The following is an 18,497-nucleotide window of genomic DNA, read 5'->3' on the forward strand; positions in this document are numbered from 1 at the left end:
TATATACAAAATGGTCTATGCGTTTTGTTGTCCATTGATATGGTAAACAGTGCTTTACGCAGAGAAAGCAACAGAGTTATCCAGTAACATTCACATGCAAACAAGTGAAGCAATCCTGATAGTTACACACTCTTTGTTTGAGCATGTGAGATTGTCAGAGGCTCTCTGTCTGCTCCTGCTTTCACTGATCACTGTGCATAATGGCGCAGGGCACACTGAGTATGTACTAATAGTATGTACTCATTGGAGCACCCAGGGGGCTGTTCAAATGGGCCAACTAGTAACATATCACTCCTGAAAACGGATCTTTGGCTTTTCACGTGAGGTAATTCTGCCCTACGATTGGAGTTTGGAAAACCATGTGACGGTGAACCAATTCCGATTGGACACTCATATTGCGCACGTCATCACACAGCTTCTATGAGGAGTACAGAGATGGCCGATGGCTGGCTCGAAAGTCTGTGGAGTTAACTTTTCAGTAAAAAAAAGTAAGTTTCTATCTCATATCATTCAAAAGTTATTTAGTAAAGCTTGGTCTTAGCCGTCGTATACGACGGCGTCGGCCCCAGAGGGTTAAAGTAGAAACGCTGGAATTATGATATAACTAAACACACAGAGTTGGAGCGTAATGATGCACCTTGCTCACGATTGTCCGCTAATGGTTTAAAAGTTATGGTATGTTCCTGGCAGAATTCTTCATATACGTATAGAACAGAGCATTTGCACAAAATGAAAAAGGTAGAAGAATATCACTTGAAATGTTCAACAGCTTATATGAGGATCTAGTTTCCACATCCTGATCATTCCACCTAAAAGTCTTTAAATCGCTTTAAAAGCAAACATTTGAACATGACAACACAATTCAGTGTGTCAGTCTACAGCATTTTTGTGACACACACACACATTATTGAAATCTGTGTTCTTATGCTCACTTTGATATTTTAGACCATATTATTCATTTCTACAGATTTGCCTTAAAGTTGTAGAAACATAGGTTGAAAAAGTGTAAAAAAAAAAAAAAAAAAAAGCATTATTCAGAGTGCATTCCTCTGCTGAGACCCAACCCGCTGTTTGCCAGCGCCCGTCTCTGCTGGTCAGCCCTCTCTGATAGGAACCATGTGAGTCTAGTTAGCGGGTCAGGGTATCACTGATTAGCCTCGAGAATGGAATATTGTTAAATACAGTTCCAGCCACAGTTGGTCTGTTTAGCAACTTGTAAGACGGTCAGTGTTTATTATATATATATATATATATATATTTTTTTTTTTATGTTTCTTTTAGGCCAGTTAGAGTCACCACTTAAATTACCACCATTTGACTGTTTGTTGGATTTAATATCCAGCTGTAGCAGAATTGTTTGCCACGAGTTTTGAAGAGTTAAATGAAAGTCAAGCTTCAGTTTGTCTTTATTGTTAATTGAAAGCTAAAAACATTTTTTTGGTGGTGGGGGGGGGGGGGGGGTTTGCATGTAAGGACGTGGGCGCTGTGAACGTGTGCGGCTGTTTGTTTAATGGTTAATCAGTAGTTTTCTTGTAGTAAAACAGTACCATATGATAGACATTTTGTGTTTTTGGAAGCGACATCAACAGTGGACAAACACTTATGCAACTACTAAGGTCAGTAAATTTCTCCTACCTGTTTTCCGCTATTTGTTAACACAGCCAGTTTATTGCAGCGCATAGTGTTGAATCAGTTTCGTCAGGCCCAGTATTTTGTTGGTAGTCATCTTCTGATCTATTTTGTACGTGATTGTGTTTAGTTTGTAAGGTAACAAAAACGTCGACAAAGGTTTGTGCAATAATTCTGGAGTTAAAGAATTTGCAGTCAATTACGTATAATGAGAATGAGTTTTTCTTTGACATGAATCAACATTTTCCTTCAGCCTTTTTTGTTTTCTGGTCTGTTATTTGTAGAAAGAGTAGTTATACAAAAATCAGTCCTCAAAAGCCTAACATTTGTTTGAATCAGACTTTATCTAACAAATTAAAATAGGGATTTGTCACTACTTTCAGAATTTTATCTACTAATACTTGTTAAATGTATAACTGATGAAGTCTGAGGGTTAAATAAGACTAAATTCTACACTTCATTATTGTTTTGACCTGTAGATCTACATCTTTGTAGGGTGGAAGTGATTTATATTAAAGAACAAATGAAACTGAAATAAAGCCTTTGTTTGGAACAGGGTGAGAAGGATTTCAGGTACTTTTCCATAAGGCTCTGACTTCTCACAGCTCATTGGTGGCTCCTTATCACATCACAGGTGATGTGTTCTTGGAGCTTAAAATCAGCTGTCAAACTTCATGTTCACTGGATTTATTTCTTTTTCTAAAATTAAGCTGCTTGTTATGTCTCATTTACTATGTGGAAACAAAAGTTGAAAAAAGTGGAAAAGCACTTGTTGCATCACTTCTTACGTGTTACACCCGCTCCTCTCTAAGGTAAGGTGATCTGACGAGGCTTTTTCAACCTTAACGTTTTGTGCTAAACAGATGAATAAGGTCGAGACTGAATATATAAATATGCTGGGGGTTGTTTTGTTTTTTTCTTTTTAATTGAATAGGAAGAACTTTTTCAGTGGTTAGTTAATAAAGTTCTTTTTATTTTCTTAGATCCTGAATTACGTTTGAAATGACAAATGCTGATGCTAGTAAATTTAGATTTAAAAAGTGCAGCAGTAATGCAGCATTCACATGTTGACTGTATGCAGCAAACTGTAAACTGGATTGTTGTCATTGAACGGACAGAATGAGGTTGGCAACTGTGCACCGCCACCACGCTTTGCTGTCAAAAATGCTCTACTTTTATCACTTGCCGTAACAACAAGGACAAAGCGGATGTTGTTTTTATCTTCAATGATGTGGAAAGTTGAGCAGTACGAGAGACTATCGAATTGCAGACGTTCCTGGTTTTATAGCACGTAAATGGAAATGATTTGCGATATTACAGAAAGATTCAACTTTGAGGTCATAGCCACAGCTTCCTGTTGTGCAAAAAGCTTAAACAGTTGGATGTTACAATGAAGCAAATTTTGCCGGTGTTCTTGACACAAAAACATGACCGTTTCATTCCATCTACAGTCTGCTGTTGCATGTGAGAGTGATTGTGCTAACGACTGACGACGACTAGTATGACTTTGTTTTTAATACAGTAAACATAGATGATAAATATGTTTCATGTGTGAGCAGCAGTTTTAAAGCATGTTTTATAAAGTTCTGTTGGGTGTATCCAGCACTACATAGTACTCCTCATTGTGACTGGGGAATGGATCGACGCACACGTCATTTAGCTGTTAAGTAATCACAATGGCATGTGCTGGCTGAGATGCACACACGCTGGAAACTCAGTTAAATGTTTCGTATTTTTGGAAAACAAGGTGGGGACCAAGGACCGAAGGAAAGTTGGATTTGTTTTATGGTAAAACAAAAGTAGTTTAAAGAAAATAGATAACTAGAACACCCTTGCCCCAGTAAAACGGTACATCACCTTGTCCCATCTATTTCTCCTTGATAATAAATTTACTGATGTAGCACTTTATGCAGAAAATTTTACAAAATACTTAGTATAATGAAACAAATAAAAGGTCTTTATAAAATGTCAAAAATAGCTGCAAATATAGTTCAGAAACAATAATAAACCTTTAGAAAATAAAAATTTTAAGATTTGCCATAGAAGATTTATTCAACATAGACTTTAAATTGTCAGCAGGCAAACTGTTCCACAGTGTAGAAACACCTGGATCACAGATAGAGAAATGCACCACATGACCAAAATGTCATAGCAGGTGATCCCTCATTGTGGAAGTGATAGTCCTCAGTTTACCAAGTAACTGTTCATTTGAGTCATTCTTGTGGTACCCAAAGTTCCTCAAAGATACCTGATAACAAAGACATCCAGTTAGTGCCAAAGTCTCACAACCATACAGTAAGAAAGGAAGCGACAAGTCTCTTAAAAACCTGGGATTGTCATTCTCCACGATGTGCACGGAGGCAAATCATTCTGGTCCCACATCTTTAATGGGAGATAATAGGACTTCAGGCTGACATGCATACCAAAATGTGTAAACTAAACTGAAAATCACACACCAAACTCAGTGGTGGGCACAGTTCTGCTAATAAACAAACTAATTATGGAAGCTCTCTGTTGTGATAGCGGCTTAGCTTGAAAGCTAACTTTGTAAACCATTAGCAAGCCAATTAGCTTCCAGTAAATTTAGTTCCATTAACTCTTATGTAAGCTTTTAAAATCAAGTATATTTGTTCAAAATGTTTGTAAAAACTAAAATCATTCGATTGTATACACTAATCTAGTAAATCAAAACCTCATGTGAAGACAACAAGCATTACTTCAAGGAGATTGAAGAGGAGAACCTCAAACCAGTTAATTCATGAATTGCATTCTTAAAATTATGTGTATTTTTATTCATTCAATACTTTGTGTATTGTGAATAAACTGTTGAATGGAAGCTACTGGTTAACTGTATTTTGTTGAATGGAAGCTACTGGTTAACTGTATTTGTTCATTTAATTATGTCTATATTGATTGTCTGATCTTGGCCTGCTAAACCTTTTTAGGAACCTCCGTATTTATGCAGTATTCTCAAGGTCGGCGCTACGTCACTTCAGCAAAGTTAGTTTTATTTTTTATATATATATATATAGGCATCCAATGTGGACAGCAAAGTAAGAATTTCATTGCACAGGGAAACATGTTTCTTTACTGTGCATGTGACAAAAGCTTTGAATCTTGAAAGTTTAAGCAGCTTAATTTAGCAGGTTAGCTGTTATTGAAGCTAACTTAGCTTAGCTGTGCACACAAACAGGAGCTGTGTTTTGTTTGCGTTGTTGGTCATATAATCCAGTTTGAAATTCTAGCAACCTTTTCCCATCTGGTTTGTACAAAACATATTTGGCCTACCAGAGCAGGTGTTTATTTTGGATCATGACCAAAACTTGTTTTCTCTCTGTTGGGTCTCAGCACATGTATTTTGATGTAGAGTTAAAAGGTAAGACTTCGGTTTTCCTGCATGTGGGCCCCCAGCTGAAAAACATCTGGCTTCTTTACAGTACTCTTAGATTCTTGCTGCCCCCGCGGTATTCGGCTCGATGTGGTGAGGTAGCAGAGTTCTTTCCAAACTTCCCCACCTCATTGACACTGTGTTGTTTTTGTTGTGTAGACCAATCGCCCCCTTTTTTTTTGTTTGTTTCCCTCTTTGTCCGTTAGGGCGGCTGTGTGGACTCGTCCAATCAGAGCCTGGCCTTGCTCTTGATGACCCTTGGCCAACCAGACGTGTCTAAAGTTCTGCTTGGACCGCTCTCCCCATACACGTAAGCTGCCGTCATCCAGTGATACACGCACATACACAGCTCAGTGGCTTTCACAGAAAGGCACGTGGCTGACATTTAGTAAATTAATGGACACAGTCTACCTCCAAACTTAAAACTCTACATGTGGTTACTCTTTTACCAGTTATTTGACAGTGTAATATTCCAAAGTTCATACTGTAGCACACAGAATGGTGGAAAATTAAATAATGGGGTGTCAAATGTACACTTTGCTTTTTTAATCAACTCTTCATTTCCTGATGTACTGAACATTTAAGCCTTTACCTACAATTGTGAACTAAAAGGTGATAAAGTTGGAAACATGTTGGAGCACCAAGTTAATTTCTCTGTGGACTCGTCTTCTTCAGGAAGGAGGCTCAGACTATGAACTGTCCATTTTCAGTTATCATGGTACCGGTGCTGTGTCCCTCTCAAGTACAGTACTATGATAACTGAAGATTGGCAGTGCCATCACAATACACCCGTCCTTATCTCCAAGAACTCAAATCATCATCATCAGTTACTCTTCGTGCTACTGAAGTACTGAGTGGTTCTCAAGTTGACAAACCAGATGGTCACAGTATCACGTTCATGTTTAGATTTCTGTATTTGTATCACCAATAATGTTTGTGTATGTATAGCCAAATTACTCAAGGAATAATTTTTGTGTAACACTGTACACAAAAAAAGTTTGGCAGGTTTTTTTTTTTTTTTTTAAACACGAAGAAAAACAATTCAGGTCTTTTCACTGTATTAGTAATCAGGACAGTTGACAGTTTTACATATTTTCTTCCATTTGCCCAAAATATAAATAAAAACATTTTCTTTATAGGTGCTAAATAGTACCAGAAAAAAAAAAATCGAATTGCTTAGATTGGTCTGTCAGACAAAACTGCCAAAAATGATCTGCTTCACACTTCAGATTTGGAACTTTCCATCAGTGTAAGAAGGCTAGACTATTGGTTTAAAATAGTATTAAGGTATGGCCTTAAAAGATGGCTGATCTAAATTAATAACTATAAATTAGTTGATGCTTAGTGCTGTATCCAAACTAGTTCAGTTTAAGATGAGGTTTGAACTCAATTGGTAGATTTTGATAGTATGTGTACACACACACTTACTTTGGAGTCAGGTCCATATGTATTTGGACATCAACCATTTCTGCTGTTTGGATTTAGCTTTTATACGCCACCACAGTGGAGTTGATCTGAAACAGTTAAGGTGTAGTTTTATTGTAGACCTTCAGCTTTAATTGAAAGGATTAAACAAAAATATTGCAGCAACTATTTAGGAATTGGAGCCATTTTTAAATCAACAGTCCCTGTGTAATCAAACCAAATGTAATTGGACCAACTAAATATAAAATACTGTTTTGAATGTGAATCACTTTTCCAGATAGGTTACTTTAAGCAAGTCAGAAGATTGACAAACATTTTCAAATTACATATGTCTTGGACTTTAAACTATTAAGAAATGCAAACCGTGTGATACTGTATGGTAAATCTGTCTTTAGTAGGCAATCATGAAAAACTGGGTGCAAGGAGACCAGTGAGGAAATGTTAAACTCCCTAAATTAAAGCTAAAACTACAAGGACATAGTTTAATTTCAACTCTATTAAAAAAAAAAAAATTACATCACTGTCCAGCTACATATGGACCTGACCGTACAAGTGGCTGGGACTTTAATGTCCTCCAGCGCCTACAATTCTGTTCTTGCAAAAACAAAAATTCATATTAAGTTTTCTGAAATGATATACAAACTGTTCCTTTTAAATAAACTGAAATGCTCTCCCACACAGTAATGGCCTCTTTCTCCCACATTCTCTCTAGGATCGAGTTCCTCAGACACATTAGAGACTTCTTCCAGCTCACGTTCAAGATTGACACCCAGAAGCCTTCAGAAGATGAAAGAAAAGGGGGAGACAAAGTCCTGATGACCTGTGTAGGAGTTGGTTATAGCAACATAAGCAAAACCCTTAAATGATTTTATAAATGTGTACGTTTTTATTTTCACAAGTCCAAAAATGGTGAACTGTGCTGGACACTTGTTTTCTACTGAACTGTATTACATTGGGCAAGATCAAAACACTGACTAAGAAAGTGTTCAATTACTGAGTGACTTTTTGTGTTGATCCAAGACTTGAAGCAGTACTTTATTTTATAGATCATGTATCAGCAGCGCTTTGTGGAGGCCAAGCATGAGTTGGATATTCGTAGGTTCTGTTTGGATCTCAGATGGATGTGTGATCCTTGTGTCTGGATTCGAGGGGATTTAGTCTTGGCCACACAATTGTTTTAGGGCTTCACCATAATTACCGGAAACTTCATCCTTCAAATAGAAGAAGCAAGAACATCAAATTTAAAATTCAGCCCAATTTGAGCTCGGTCACTGAACACTTTCATATGCCGAGTGAAGGCTAAATGAAATCTGTGGCTATGTTTACTGACCTCTAGTTGGGAATAGAGAGTATAGCCAAAAAGCTTCTTGTAGTCAGTTTTGATGTCCTGCAAATCAATCTCAGAGCGGCTCACAATGATCCTGGTCAGAGTGGACTCTGTAGTCCCCGCACCCTGAAACAATCAAACATACATCAGGGGGTAGTTCAAACTTTGGCAAGTTTTAAATCTCTGAATGCTGACTCTCCCATCATTATTTTTAATCCTCAATCTTGAATTTAAACACAGTAAAGCTTCTAATTCTGCATGCAGCAGCATTCTTTAGTCAGCCTTTGTTTATTCTGCCAACGTGCACACAGCAGCAGCAATAAAAGAATGGTTCAGCATTCCCTTCCACCCCACCGGCAACCAAACAGAATGTTCTGTTGTGGCAGACTGGGGTCCAGAGAGATTTGAGAGAAGGTGATGATAAACACGGTGCATGAATTACCTTCATGCTTTTGAAGAGTATCTCTGCCAGATACGTAGGCACACTCTTCACACACTTCACTGGAGAGAAAAGTTTGCATCTCAAACTATGTACTGATAAATGAATCAGTATGAATTATCTATATAATATATCATATTATATAATATAAATAATAATCTAAATGAATTTTAAAAAGTAAACTACAATCCAGAGTGTATGAGCAGCAGGTGGTGATGTTTCTCTCACCAACTGCCACCAGTAACTTCTCCAGGTCACCAGACATCTCGCTCTCGATGCTCTGCTGCAGCGTCTTCTTGCTGATATTCTTATACTCTACCAGAGCTGTCACAACACACAGATGGGACTTTGTCATTTAATGTTAGGTTGATTGGGTGTTTTTTTTTTTCAAATGTATTCCTAATCACCTTTTTTAATCCTGACCATTAACCACTGAACTAATCAGCAATCCCGATTGCAGGCAGTAAGGATTCACCATCAAAGATTAATACTCAAAGATCAAAGACAGTGCCAAGCATTAAAAACAGACTTTGCAGACTATGCCACTTGTACAGGAATGAAGGTTTCATGATCAAGGCAAGAGCTGCTTAATCCAGACAAACAAATGGCAAGGAAAATACAATCACTTCAGTGGCTGTAATAAATGTAATAAAGGTTTACCCACTCTGTTGAAGCTGTGGAATGCTCCTGTGACAGAGGATGTCAATGAATTTTGCCTCGTCAGTGCCCCATTTCTTCTCTCCTGCTTCATATAGGGCCTGAGAAGGAAGAGGATATGAGCATACACAACTTTAGAGGCAAATTTTAATAAAATACGTACTTTTAAAAGTTGATAGTGCAGTGATGACGGCAAGCACAGGCTTTTTTGTAACCACTCGTGTTTCATGCACAAAGAATCTTAATTTGACCGGTGATGCCAGTGCTCACCCCAACTTAAAATAAGACCCAAACGAAAGCAATTACTAAAAAGTAGTATTATGAAACTCGAATTTGTTGGAACTGCACTGGAATTCTTGCTCACACTTACTCAAATACAAGATAATGCCTTTAATTGAAAATGGGAGAATTGCATTATACACCTAGTGGGAAGGGTAAAAACTGGTAGTAGACTTAAGCTTTTTGTTTGGTGGGAGTGTGTTTTTGCCCCACTTACTGCTTTATGTCTCTGTATATGGCACTAAAAATGTCAGTATTCCAAATTTTGCTTGACAAAAAGCTGAAACAATCCTACAAACAAAATGCTGTGTGCCATACCTTTGCATCTGCTTTAGCTTTTGCAGAATCCACATTGGTGCTTTCATCTCTCTTACCCTGGAGGGGAAAAAATGCTCATGAATGCGGCACTTAATGCTTACTCTAAAGTCAAGTTACACAGTTAGACTAGTCACTCTGACTTATACTGTTTTTATTATTCCCTCTTCAGTCATTTTTGGCTGCAGTTGATCACCAGTGTGAGCTGCTTGTTTTTTTTTTTTTTTTGGTAACAGGAATGTTGTCAGGTTGCAATAAATTGTTTTCCTCTGATCTTTCACTAGAAATTTTTCATGCTAATCCAAACCATTAGTTTTACAGTTTAATGTACCTCAGCCAAGATGAGCAGAGCTTTGGCGTAATCACCAGACACCTCCGACTGCAGATCATTAATGATTGACCTTCCTGTTTCTTGATGGAAAGAGAACACTGAATTTATGAGTTACATCGCCACATTTCTGCATATTTTTTTTTTTTTTTTTTTTTTAAACTTATGCACCTTACAGAAGTTGCTTCCAATAATTTTGTTTTTCAGGCTACTGCACAATAATGACATCTTGTATTTTACACTTGTTAACAATAGCAGAATGTACTAATCAGTGTGATTACAAGTTGGTGGCTAAGAGGCTAACCTGCCAGGTAGGCCTCAGACAGAGCTTTGATATGTCTGTTGGATCGGGATGCAAAGATTTCAGTCAGCGTGCTTTCAGTGGTTCCAGCTCCCTGTCAAGTGATAGACAAAATTATAAACAGCGTGTGTGAAAGATAGTTACTTTACAACAGTCATGCATGTGCAGTTGAATAAAGTCTCAGATACTGCAGGTGAGAAAATGAACTTAAAGTTACAATGTGTAGGATTTAGTGTCTTCTAGTGGTGATGTTGCAGATAGTATTACGGCATCGCTGGTCCCAATTTTGTTTCCCTTCACTTATTTGACTACCTCTCATTCCCTTGTGATATGCAGGTTTAGCATCTAAAGATTTAAAGTCCCACTTAAAGCGACAGTGTATAGGATGTAGTGCCATCTAATGGTAAGGTTGCATATTATGTTATCCCATAATCTGTCACAATTTTCAAATTTATTTATATAGCACATTTAAAACACAGCTGCAGCTGACCAAAGTGCTTCACAATAATAGCAATACAAAAGTGTAAAATATTAAAAGAATAAATAAATAATCTAAAAATACAAAGCAAAATAGAGCAAAGCATACACCACTTAGCCAGTGTTAAAAGCCACGGAGAACAGATGAGTTTTCAGTCTGGACTTAAACTCCCACAGACTCTGACGACCTGACAGTCAGCGGAAGATCGTTCCAGAGTCGTGGTACTGCCACAGAAAAGGCTCTATCACCTCTGGATTTAAGCCTGGCTTTAGGAACAGCCAGGAGAAGCTGGTCAGCTGACCTCAGAGCCCTATGTGGAGTGTATGGCTGCAAGAGCTCACTCAGATACATCGGGCCTATACAGTGCAGACACTTAAAAACAATCAACAAAACTTTATATTTAGCACGAAAGGAGACAGTGTAAGGTGCAGAGCACAGGGGTGATGTACTCATGCTTCTTTGTTTTAGTCAAAAGGCGGGCTGCAGCATTCTGTACACTGCAGGCGCTGTAGGGAGCGCTGGTCCAGCCCAACATAGAGAGCATTACAATAATCCAGACGTGACGTTATAAATGCATGGATAGCTCTTTCAAAATCAACTCGAGTAAAATAAGATTTAATCCTGGAAAGAGTCCTCAGCTGAAAGAAGCTAGCCCTGATGACAGAGCTGATGTGCTTATCAAATCTGAACAATGGGTCAACTATCACCCCTAGATTTTTTACAAAAGGGCGGTAAAAAGTGGACAGAGGACCAATAACACTGTCTTGTCCTTGTAGAGGGTTACTTTGCCCTAACACTAAAATATCAGTTTTATTAAGATTCAGAAAATTAGCTCTCATCCAGACTTGTACATCATTTAGACAGTCCTGTAGTATTTTTACAGCAGCCAGGGTATCACACGAAATTACAGGAAGGTAAATCTGAATGTCGTCTGCAAAACAATGAAAACAGACTTTGTGCTTTTTAAAAACAGACCCAAGAGGGATCATGTACAAAGCAAAGAGAAGTGCTAAAATTGAGCCCTGGGGCACGCCATATTTAAGAGGAGACACAGAGGAAGAGTACTGTCCTACATTAACAGAAAAACTTCTGTTGGAAAGATAGGACCGAAACCAATTCAGCGCTGAACCCTTAATACCTATGGGCGTCTCGAGGCGAGTCACAAGGACACTGTGGTCCACGGTGTCAAAGGCTGCAGATAAATCTAAAAGCAGAAGAACCGCAGAGTTCCTAGCATCAACAGTTAAAAGAAGGTCATTGAAAACTTTTAAAAGGGCTGTTTCAGTACTGTGTCCTAATTTAAAACCAGATTGAAACTTCTCCCCTATTTCATTAAGATCCAGATAAGCCTACAATTGGTCATAAACAGCTTTCTCGAAGACTTTAGACACAAATGGCAATTTAGAGATCAGTCTATAGTTGGACAACACATTTGGGTCAAGATTATTCTTTTTGATGAGCGGCTGGACTACAGCATGTTTTAGAGCTGACGGAAAATAGCCACTTGATAGAGAAGCGTTCACAAGTTCAGCAATGTATGGACCAATACACTGAAAAACATCTTTAAACAAATGACCTGGAACAATGTCCAAAGTGCAGGAAGAAGACTTAAGATTAACAATTTTAGTCAGCTCACAAATAGATACAGGATTAAAACAATCAAAAAACAGCATGACACATGGATGGATCTGCTGACTCCACCTCAATTACAGGAGATGATCTAAGATCAGAGATTTTATCTCTGAAATAAGAGAGAAAATCTTCACAAAGGCTGGCCGAGGGCACAGCAATATTGCTTGCACGAGGATTTATGAGCGAATTCAGAGTGTTAAAAAGCACTTGAGGTTTATGACAGTTTGAGGACAAGATCTGACACGAATCTAGTTTTAGCAGCTTTTAGCACAATTTTGCTTCTTTATCAACAGGGATTCATGCTCGCTCTTGTGAAAATAAATACTTATGAGCCCCCAGTTCATAAAAAAAAAATTTCTCCAGTGATGAAAGTTTTCCAGAAATTCTCAGAATTTCTGTTTTTGGGGAGAAATGTAGAAATTTCCAGCAAAACTCAAGTAGCGTTTGAAGCAAATTGTCAAGAGTTGTTCCTGTTGGCCATTTTGAGGTTTACTGGACCTGACAGCCACTCACAAGGCTGTACATGAGTACACTATGCTGGCCTCCCATTGGTTGGTTGTGTTATGTGACTAGTGGTGAATGTTTCGAGGTTATTTTTGTTTCCCTGTTGTGTGTAGGATTTAATCTGGTCTAATTCCATGATGTTCATATTTGTAAAATCATTTGGAAACATCTCTGAGATGTCACAGTGTGTTTAAAGGGGAGGTGATGGTCTACTGGTTAAGTGTTGGGCTTTGGACCAGAACATCGGGGGTTCAAATCCCAGCCTGACCTGGAAAACTCATTAAGGGCCCTTGGGCAAGGTCCTTAATCCCCTGGTTGCACCCAGTGTGTAGTGGGCGCCTTGCATGGCAGCAGCCTCACATTGGGGTGAATGTGAGGCATTGATGTGTAAAGCGCTTTGAGCGTCTGATGCAGATGAAAAAGCGCTATATAAATGCAGTCCATTTATATATTTCAATATTTTTTCCCGTGTCATTCCATTTTATTACACATACAGCGCATACTGAAAAGATTCACAACGCTTCACTTTTTCTACATTTTGTTACGTTACAGCCTTATTCTAAAATGGATGAAATTATTTTCCTCAAAATTCTACACACAAATACCCCATAATGACAATGTGAAAAAAGTTTTTTGTTCAGATTTTTGCAATAAAAAAATATTGAGAAATTACAAGTACATAAGTATCCAAACCCTTTGCCATGAAGCTCAAAATTGAGCTCAGGTGCATCCTGTTTCCACTAATCATCCTTGAGATGTTTCTACAGCTTAATTTCTGCTGATCTGAAGGTCCCGATGAGTACAGTGGCCTCCATCATCCATAAATGGAAGAAGTTCAGATCCAGCAGGACTCTTCCTAGAACTGGCCACCCATCTAAACTGAGCGATTGAGGGGGAAGGACCTTAGTCAGGGAGGTCACCAAGAACCCAATGGTCACTGTCAGAGCTCCAGCATTCCTCTGTGAAGAGAGGAGAACTTTCCAGAAGGACAATCATCTCTGCAGCAATCCACCAAATCAGGCCTGTATGGTAGAGTGGCCGGATGGAAGCCACTCCTTAGTACAAGGCACATGGCAGCCCACCTGGTGTTTGCCAAAAGGCACCTGAAGGACTCTCAGACCATGAGAAACAAAATTCTCACTGATTGATTCTATCTACTCAAAGTGACAATCAGTGAAATCACCTGGTGGAGTGGGTGGTTGCAAAGAAAAGCTGCACCCTCTTGGCCCTTTCTGGAATCAGTTTGATACCTCTGGTATATTCCATCTCTGCTAATACACCCCCCCCAAAAAAAAAAAAAAAAAAAAAAAAATCATACAGACTGTAGTTTTAAATTGAGAAACCTGCAACTTGGAAAAACGCTGATGCCCTCTTTCCAAATACCCATTTTTACGCACTCCCATCTACTACTATAAGCAACAGGTTGTGTCCCACAGCAGCCTATATTGAAGGTTCTTGAAATAGAGTAATAGCGCCACCTGATGGACATTTACAACAGCAACAATATCACCAAGAGCTCTCGTCAAATAGACTTCACAAATTACCTGCATAAACCTGTTGTATCAATAACAGTAAAACAATACACTTGGGCCATGATATGAAAAATATCACAATTTGCCCCCCCCCCACCGTGAATCGAACACCCACACAAAAATACCCATTAAAAGATGATGCAATGTTTTTCTATTTTTGAAGCAATCTCACCTTGGTGGCTTTGATGACCTCATGACAGTCATAGACTGCGGGAAGTGTAACCAGAGCTACCAACAAGTCCTCAAAGTCTCCATGGGTGTCGCCCTTGAGGTCAGCTACCAACGCCTGAGGGTGCGACACCATCGTCAGTGCAGTTTTGGTTCGGATGTTTGTCCAAATGGTCACAATAAATATCTGAAGCACACATCTACATACCCTCCCTGTAGCCTTCTCGTACGCTTTAGCAATAAGCTGACGTTGAGCGTTACTTCTGTGGGTCAGCACATCAATCAGAACCTTTTCCGTTGTACCTAAATAGATAAAGAAAAAAGTAATGCCACCCCTGCATTAGTGTGACAGCGCTCCAAACTGACAGATACCCTAGATTAAATCTATATATTAGTTCTACCCAAATGCTGATAAATGTCATTGACTTACCAATGCCTTCGATGGCCTTTCTTAGCGCAGACACATCATCTTCCACTTTAAAATTGGCCATGTCTTTCACAGTTCCTTTTGTATGGGACTGACAAATACAGAAACAAAACAGGCACAATTTAGCAAATCAGGGGAAGTTAGGTCATGTGTTCACTTTCTACACCTGCTTCCTCCAATCAAGGGTCACTTGGCCACAGGATCACTGGAGGCTAACCCAGCATTCACAGGGTGTGAGATACCCTGATAGGATGCCGGTCTATTGCAGGGTCACATATAGAGAACCAAACACATTCACATCCGTATGCATGCTTGTGGTTAATTTAGGGTCACCAGTCCACCTAACCTGCATGTCTTTGGAAGTGGGAGGAAGCCGGAGCACCCAGAGTGAACCCACGCAGACACTGGGAGAACATGCAAACTCCACACAGAAAGGACCAGGCAGGAAGCGATCCCATGACCATCTTGCTGTGAGGCAACAGTGCTAACCACTAAGTCAAACATTTGCTTATGTTTTCACTTTTTTTTTTAATTAGTAGAGATTAATTAAATATCAGAAAACTGTAACGATGGTACGAAATGTTAAAGTGGATCCACAAATTATTAAATTATTAATTACTATATTAAATTACAATCAGTGCTCGTTGCTTAAACGTGATGACCCACTCATCTAATTAATCCAGCGTAAATGAAAAAAATTCTTACTGTGACTGTGAGTGAGGATGGAGAATCTAAAAGCAAGTCCAAGTCATCCTTGAATAAAAACAAGCACATGCTGATGTTGGCATGTGCATTTTTAAACTTCACATTTGATCAAACAATCACAGATAAATACTCACCCAGACAGACATTGTTGTGGTTGATGAAACAGTTTAAAACTGGTGAGAAAATGAAGCACAACTTCACGAGATAACCGTCCACTGTTAGTACATCTGACACAAATAATTTCACCGGTTTACTCTTTTATATGCTTTTATTTAACTCATAGTGTCACACGGTTAGAGAGGTTAAAAAGTTCAGCAAGCGGACACGACGTGAAAGCATAAAACACAGCTTTCCTGATCAACAAAGGACAAAACTCAAAAGCACAAACATAATAGATAACATCAAACACTTAAAAACAATATTAAAAACAATTTTTCTCCTACCTGCGACAGTTTAGCGTGGATGCAAAGGAAGTAACTTTCACACAGTGGCCACACCTTTCAGAAAAGTGGCGAGACACTGCCCCCCAGCGGAAGGAAGGAGAATCACCGAGTTCTTTTCCACCCTTAAGCTCCTCCCTTTTTGAGTGTGGCTGCTTCTTTCAGCAGGGTTGCATGGTGTGTGTGTGTGTGTGTGTGTGTGTGTGTGTGTGTGTAGTAATATAACATAATTCAGTGGGTCCAAAGTTATGTTTGTTCTGAGGGAAGGAGAGGCAAGATATGAGTCACAAATAAAAGGACGTCATCCAGAAACAGGAAGCTACGTGTTTGCATGACTATAATTATACCATCAATCAAACATGGGTGTAGCCATAAAAACTGGCTTCAAGCCAGTTATCCAAGATGGCCACCAAAATCGTTTTTTTTTCCCCCCCACTAAAACACCAATGATTTCTGTCATTATTAAGTCTAATTGTTTGTTCCTACTATGTATTTTAATGATAAGGGTCTATTGGTGGCCATTTTGAACACCATTTTGCATCTTAAACCCATGAATGAATTTAGTTTAGCCACAATGAAGTTTGGTGTGACCTGCAATTGTCTTCCCATTGAATCACTGTGGTATTTAAGTTGTTATATATTGTGTAAAGGTGTTTTAGTGAAAAAAAAAAAAAAACTATTTTGGTGGCCATCTTGGATAACTGCCTTGAGGCCAGTTATTATGTTTGGGAACATCCTGATTGTGTTTTGGGGTCATCTAAGGAACCTAAAACAGTTGGTTTGGGTCAATCCTGGGGGGGGGGTGTTGCAAATGTAATGGTTGTAGCTCCCCTAGTAGAAGGTGTTATTGAGGGTTTTTGGCACTTTGAAATTCAAGTGTCATTTAAAGCTATAGTGTGTAGGATTTACAACCATCTAGTGTTGTTGTTGCAGGTTGCATTATGTCATTATTTTGCTTCCCTTCATGCTTTCACGTCTTTCACTTCAAACGGGATTTGTGCTCCACTGCCTTCTCTTTTGATAAGCAGTTTGCATTTCACAAACATGCAATGTTCATCCTTGACCCAAAATACATAAGCATACCAAGCAGCAAATGTCAGCTTTCCCCAGTTTTTGTGTGATTTAAGCCACACACACACACACACACACCACACACACACACACACACACACACACACACACACACACACACACACACACACACACACACACACACACACACACACACACACACACACACACACACACACACACACACAGCCATGTCACTTCCAGCGAAGTGGCCAATCCGAAAGAGAGAATTCATACTTCTGCAACTGGCCGTCCGATGAAAACCACCTCGGGCTGCATTGATTGTCTTTTGAAATCAGCCGGTTCTGTTTTGTCTCTAACTTGCTTCTAAGAGCCAGCTGATAGCTCTCACTGCCTGAAGTAATGAGATTTATACACCAAACTGATCTGAAATGAACCACTGTACATTAAATTGACTTTACTGACGCGTCTTACCCCTTTGAAAAGTGACCTAATTACATGTATTTGTATCGAGTTCGGCGATATTTTCATCGGCCAGAAATGGCCGCCAGAGGGCGCTCGGTGTAAAGTCCCGGGCAACCCACAGTGAGTGGGCTGTTTCGCAGCCACTGTAAATATACCGAAAGTGGATAACTTTGTCAGTATATGTGGTGACTACAAAGTATCCATAAACCCTTGGTTGGAGGAGATCAGTACCCCATTCCAAAACCACAAGACTTCTTCACAAAGTTGACAGGAGGTGACAGATTCACAAAACTGGACTTGTCACAAGCCTATCAGCAACTGGAACTAGACGAGAGTTCAAAACATTACTTTATATATCTATATATAGTAATGAATACATATGTAGATACATATACGTATCTATAAATCTATTTATTTATTTATTTATTACATTAGAAAAGACATGAACACCTTTGACGCTACTTGACTCCTCCCACCTTGTGATGTAAACCATAGACATTATAAAGGGTAGACGCCGCATTGGATGCTGGGCCGCGAGAAATGCGGTCGCCATCTTGGATCGGTCATCGTTGTAATTCTATCACAGGGCACAGTGAAGGTTTGATTTGATATTCTTGTTTATTTTTATTTTTTCTCTTTCCATAATAAAGCTGCTTTGTTCCTTGTTATTTTCTCTGTTCTGTAAAGTGTCTTTTAGCACTGTGTAAAGCACTATATAAATAGAATGTATTATTATTTGTCGTATTATAATAAGGTGCTGAGAGCTGCAGAGAGCTCTGTATACAGTCCTCTTTTAGAGCTTTTAGCTGGAAAACTTTCACGAGCAAGTTTGTAGATGTGCAAATATGGTTTGGGGCGGGACGTCATGTTCTTGTGTTATTTTGACAATTTACATTTACATTTTATTCTCTCTCTGCTTTGTACAGCTCTAGTACGTTGATACGCTATGTGATTTATATATTATCATTTTCTGACATATAACGTTTATCTATTATTAACATATCTATTGTTATGTTTGTTATTATT

The 18,497-nt window shown here is 38.9% G+C and overlaps 2 protein-coding genes across 3 annotated transcripts in view; one reads left to right on the forward strand and one right to left on the reverse strand.

The window, feature by feature from the left end:
- rcl1 (RNA terminal phosphate cyclase-like 1) overlaps positions 1-7,436 on the forward strand; it is a 21,129-nt gene extending 13,693 nt beyond the window's left edge. Inside the window, exons 8-9 of the mRNA XM_034191883.1 lie at positions 5,224-5,327; positions 7,155-7,436. Coding sequence (XP_034047774.1) covers positions 5,224-5,327; positions 7,155-7,308 — 258 coding nt within the window. The 3' untranslated portion in view covers positions 7,309-7,436. The remainder of the gene's footprint in view (positions 1-5,223; positions 5,328-7,154) is intronic.
- anxa3b (annexin A3b) lies at positions 7,306-16,050 on the reverse strand. 2 transcript variants are annotated; one of them, XM_034191886.1, is made up of 14 exons: positions 15,978-16,050; positions 15,669-15,707; positions 15,535-15,582; positions 14,833-14,920; positions 14,611-14,705; positions 14,407-14,520; positions 10,092-10,182; positions 9,791-9,870; positions 9,463-9,519; positions 8,873-8,966; positions 8,437-8,532; positions 8,212-8,270; positions 7,773-7,895; positions 7,306-7,653 (listed from the first exon to the last, which is right to left on the reverse strand). In XM_034191886.1, exons 2-14 carry the CDS (start codon positions 15,678-15,680, stop codon positions 7,597-7,599), a joined length of 1,014 nt encoding a protein of 337 aa, XP_034047777.1. In that variant the 5' UTR covers positions 15,681-15,707; positions 15,978-16,050; the 3' UTR covers positions 7,306-7,596. The 2 variants fall into 2 exon arrangements, with proteins under 2 accessions (XP_034047777.1, XP_034047778.1); XM_034191887.1 differs by lacking the exons at positions 15,535-15,582; positions 15,669-15,707; positions 15,978-16,050 and adding an exon at positions 15,176-15,196.
- Between the last annotated feature and the right edge of the window lie 2,447 nt (positions 16,051-18,497).

This window comes from Thalassophryne amazonica, chromosome 17 (genome assembly GCF_902500255.1).
Source record: "Thalassophryne amazonica chromosome 17, fThaAma1.1, whole genome shotgun sequence".
In the NCBI taxonomy this organism is placed as follows: Eukaryota; Metazoa; Chordata; class Actinopteri; order Batrachoidiformes; family Batrachoididae; genus Thalassophryne; species Thalassophryne amazonica.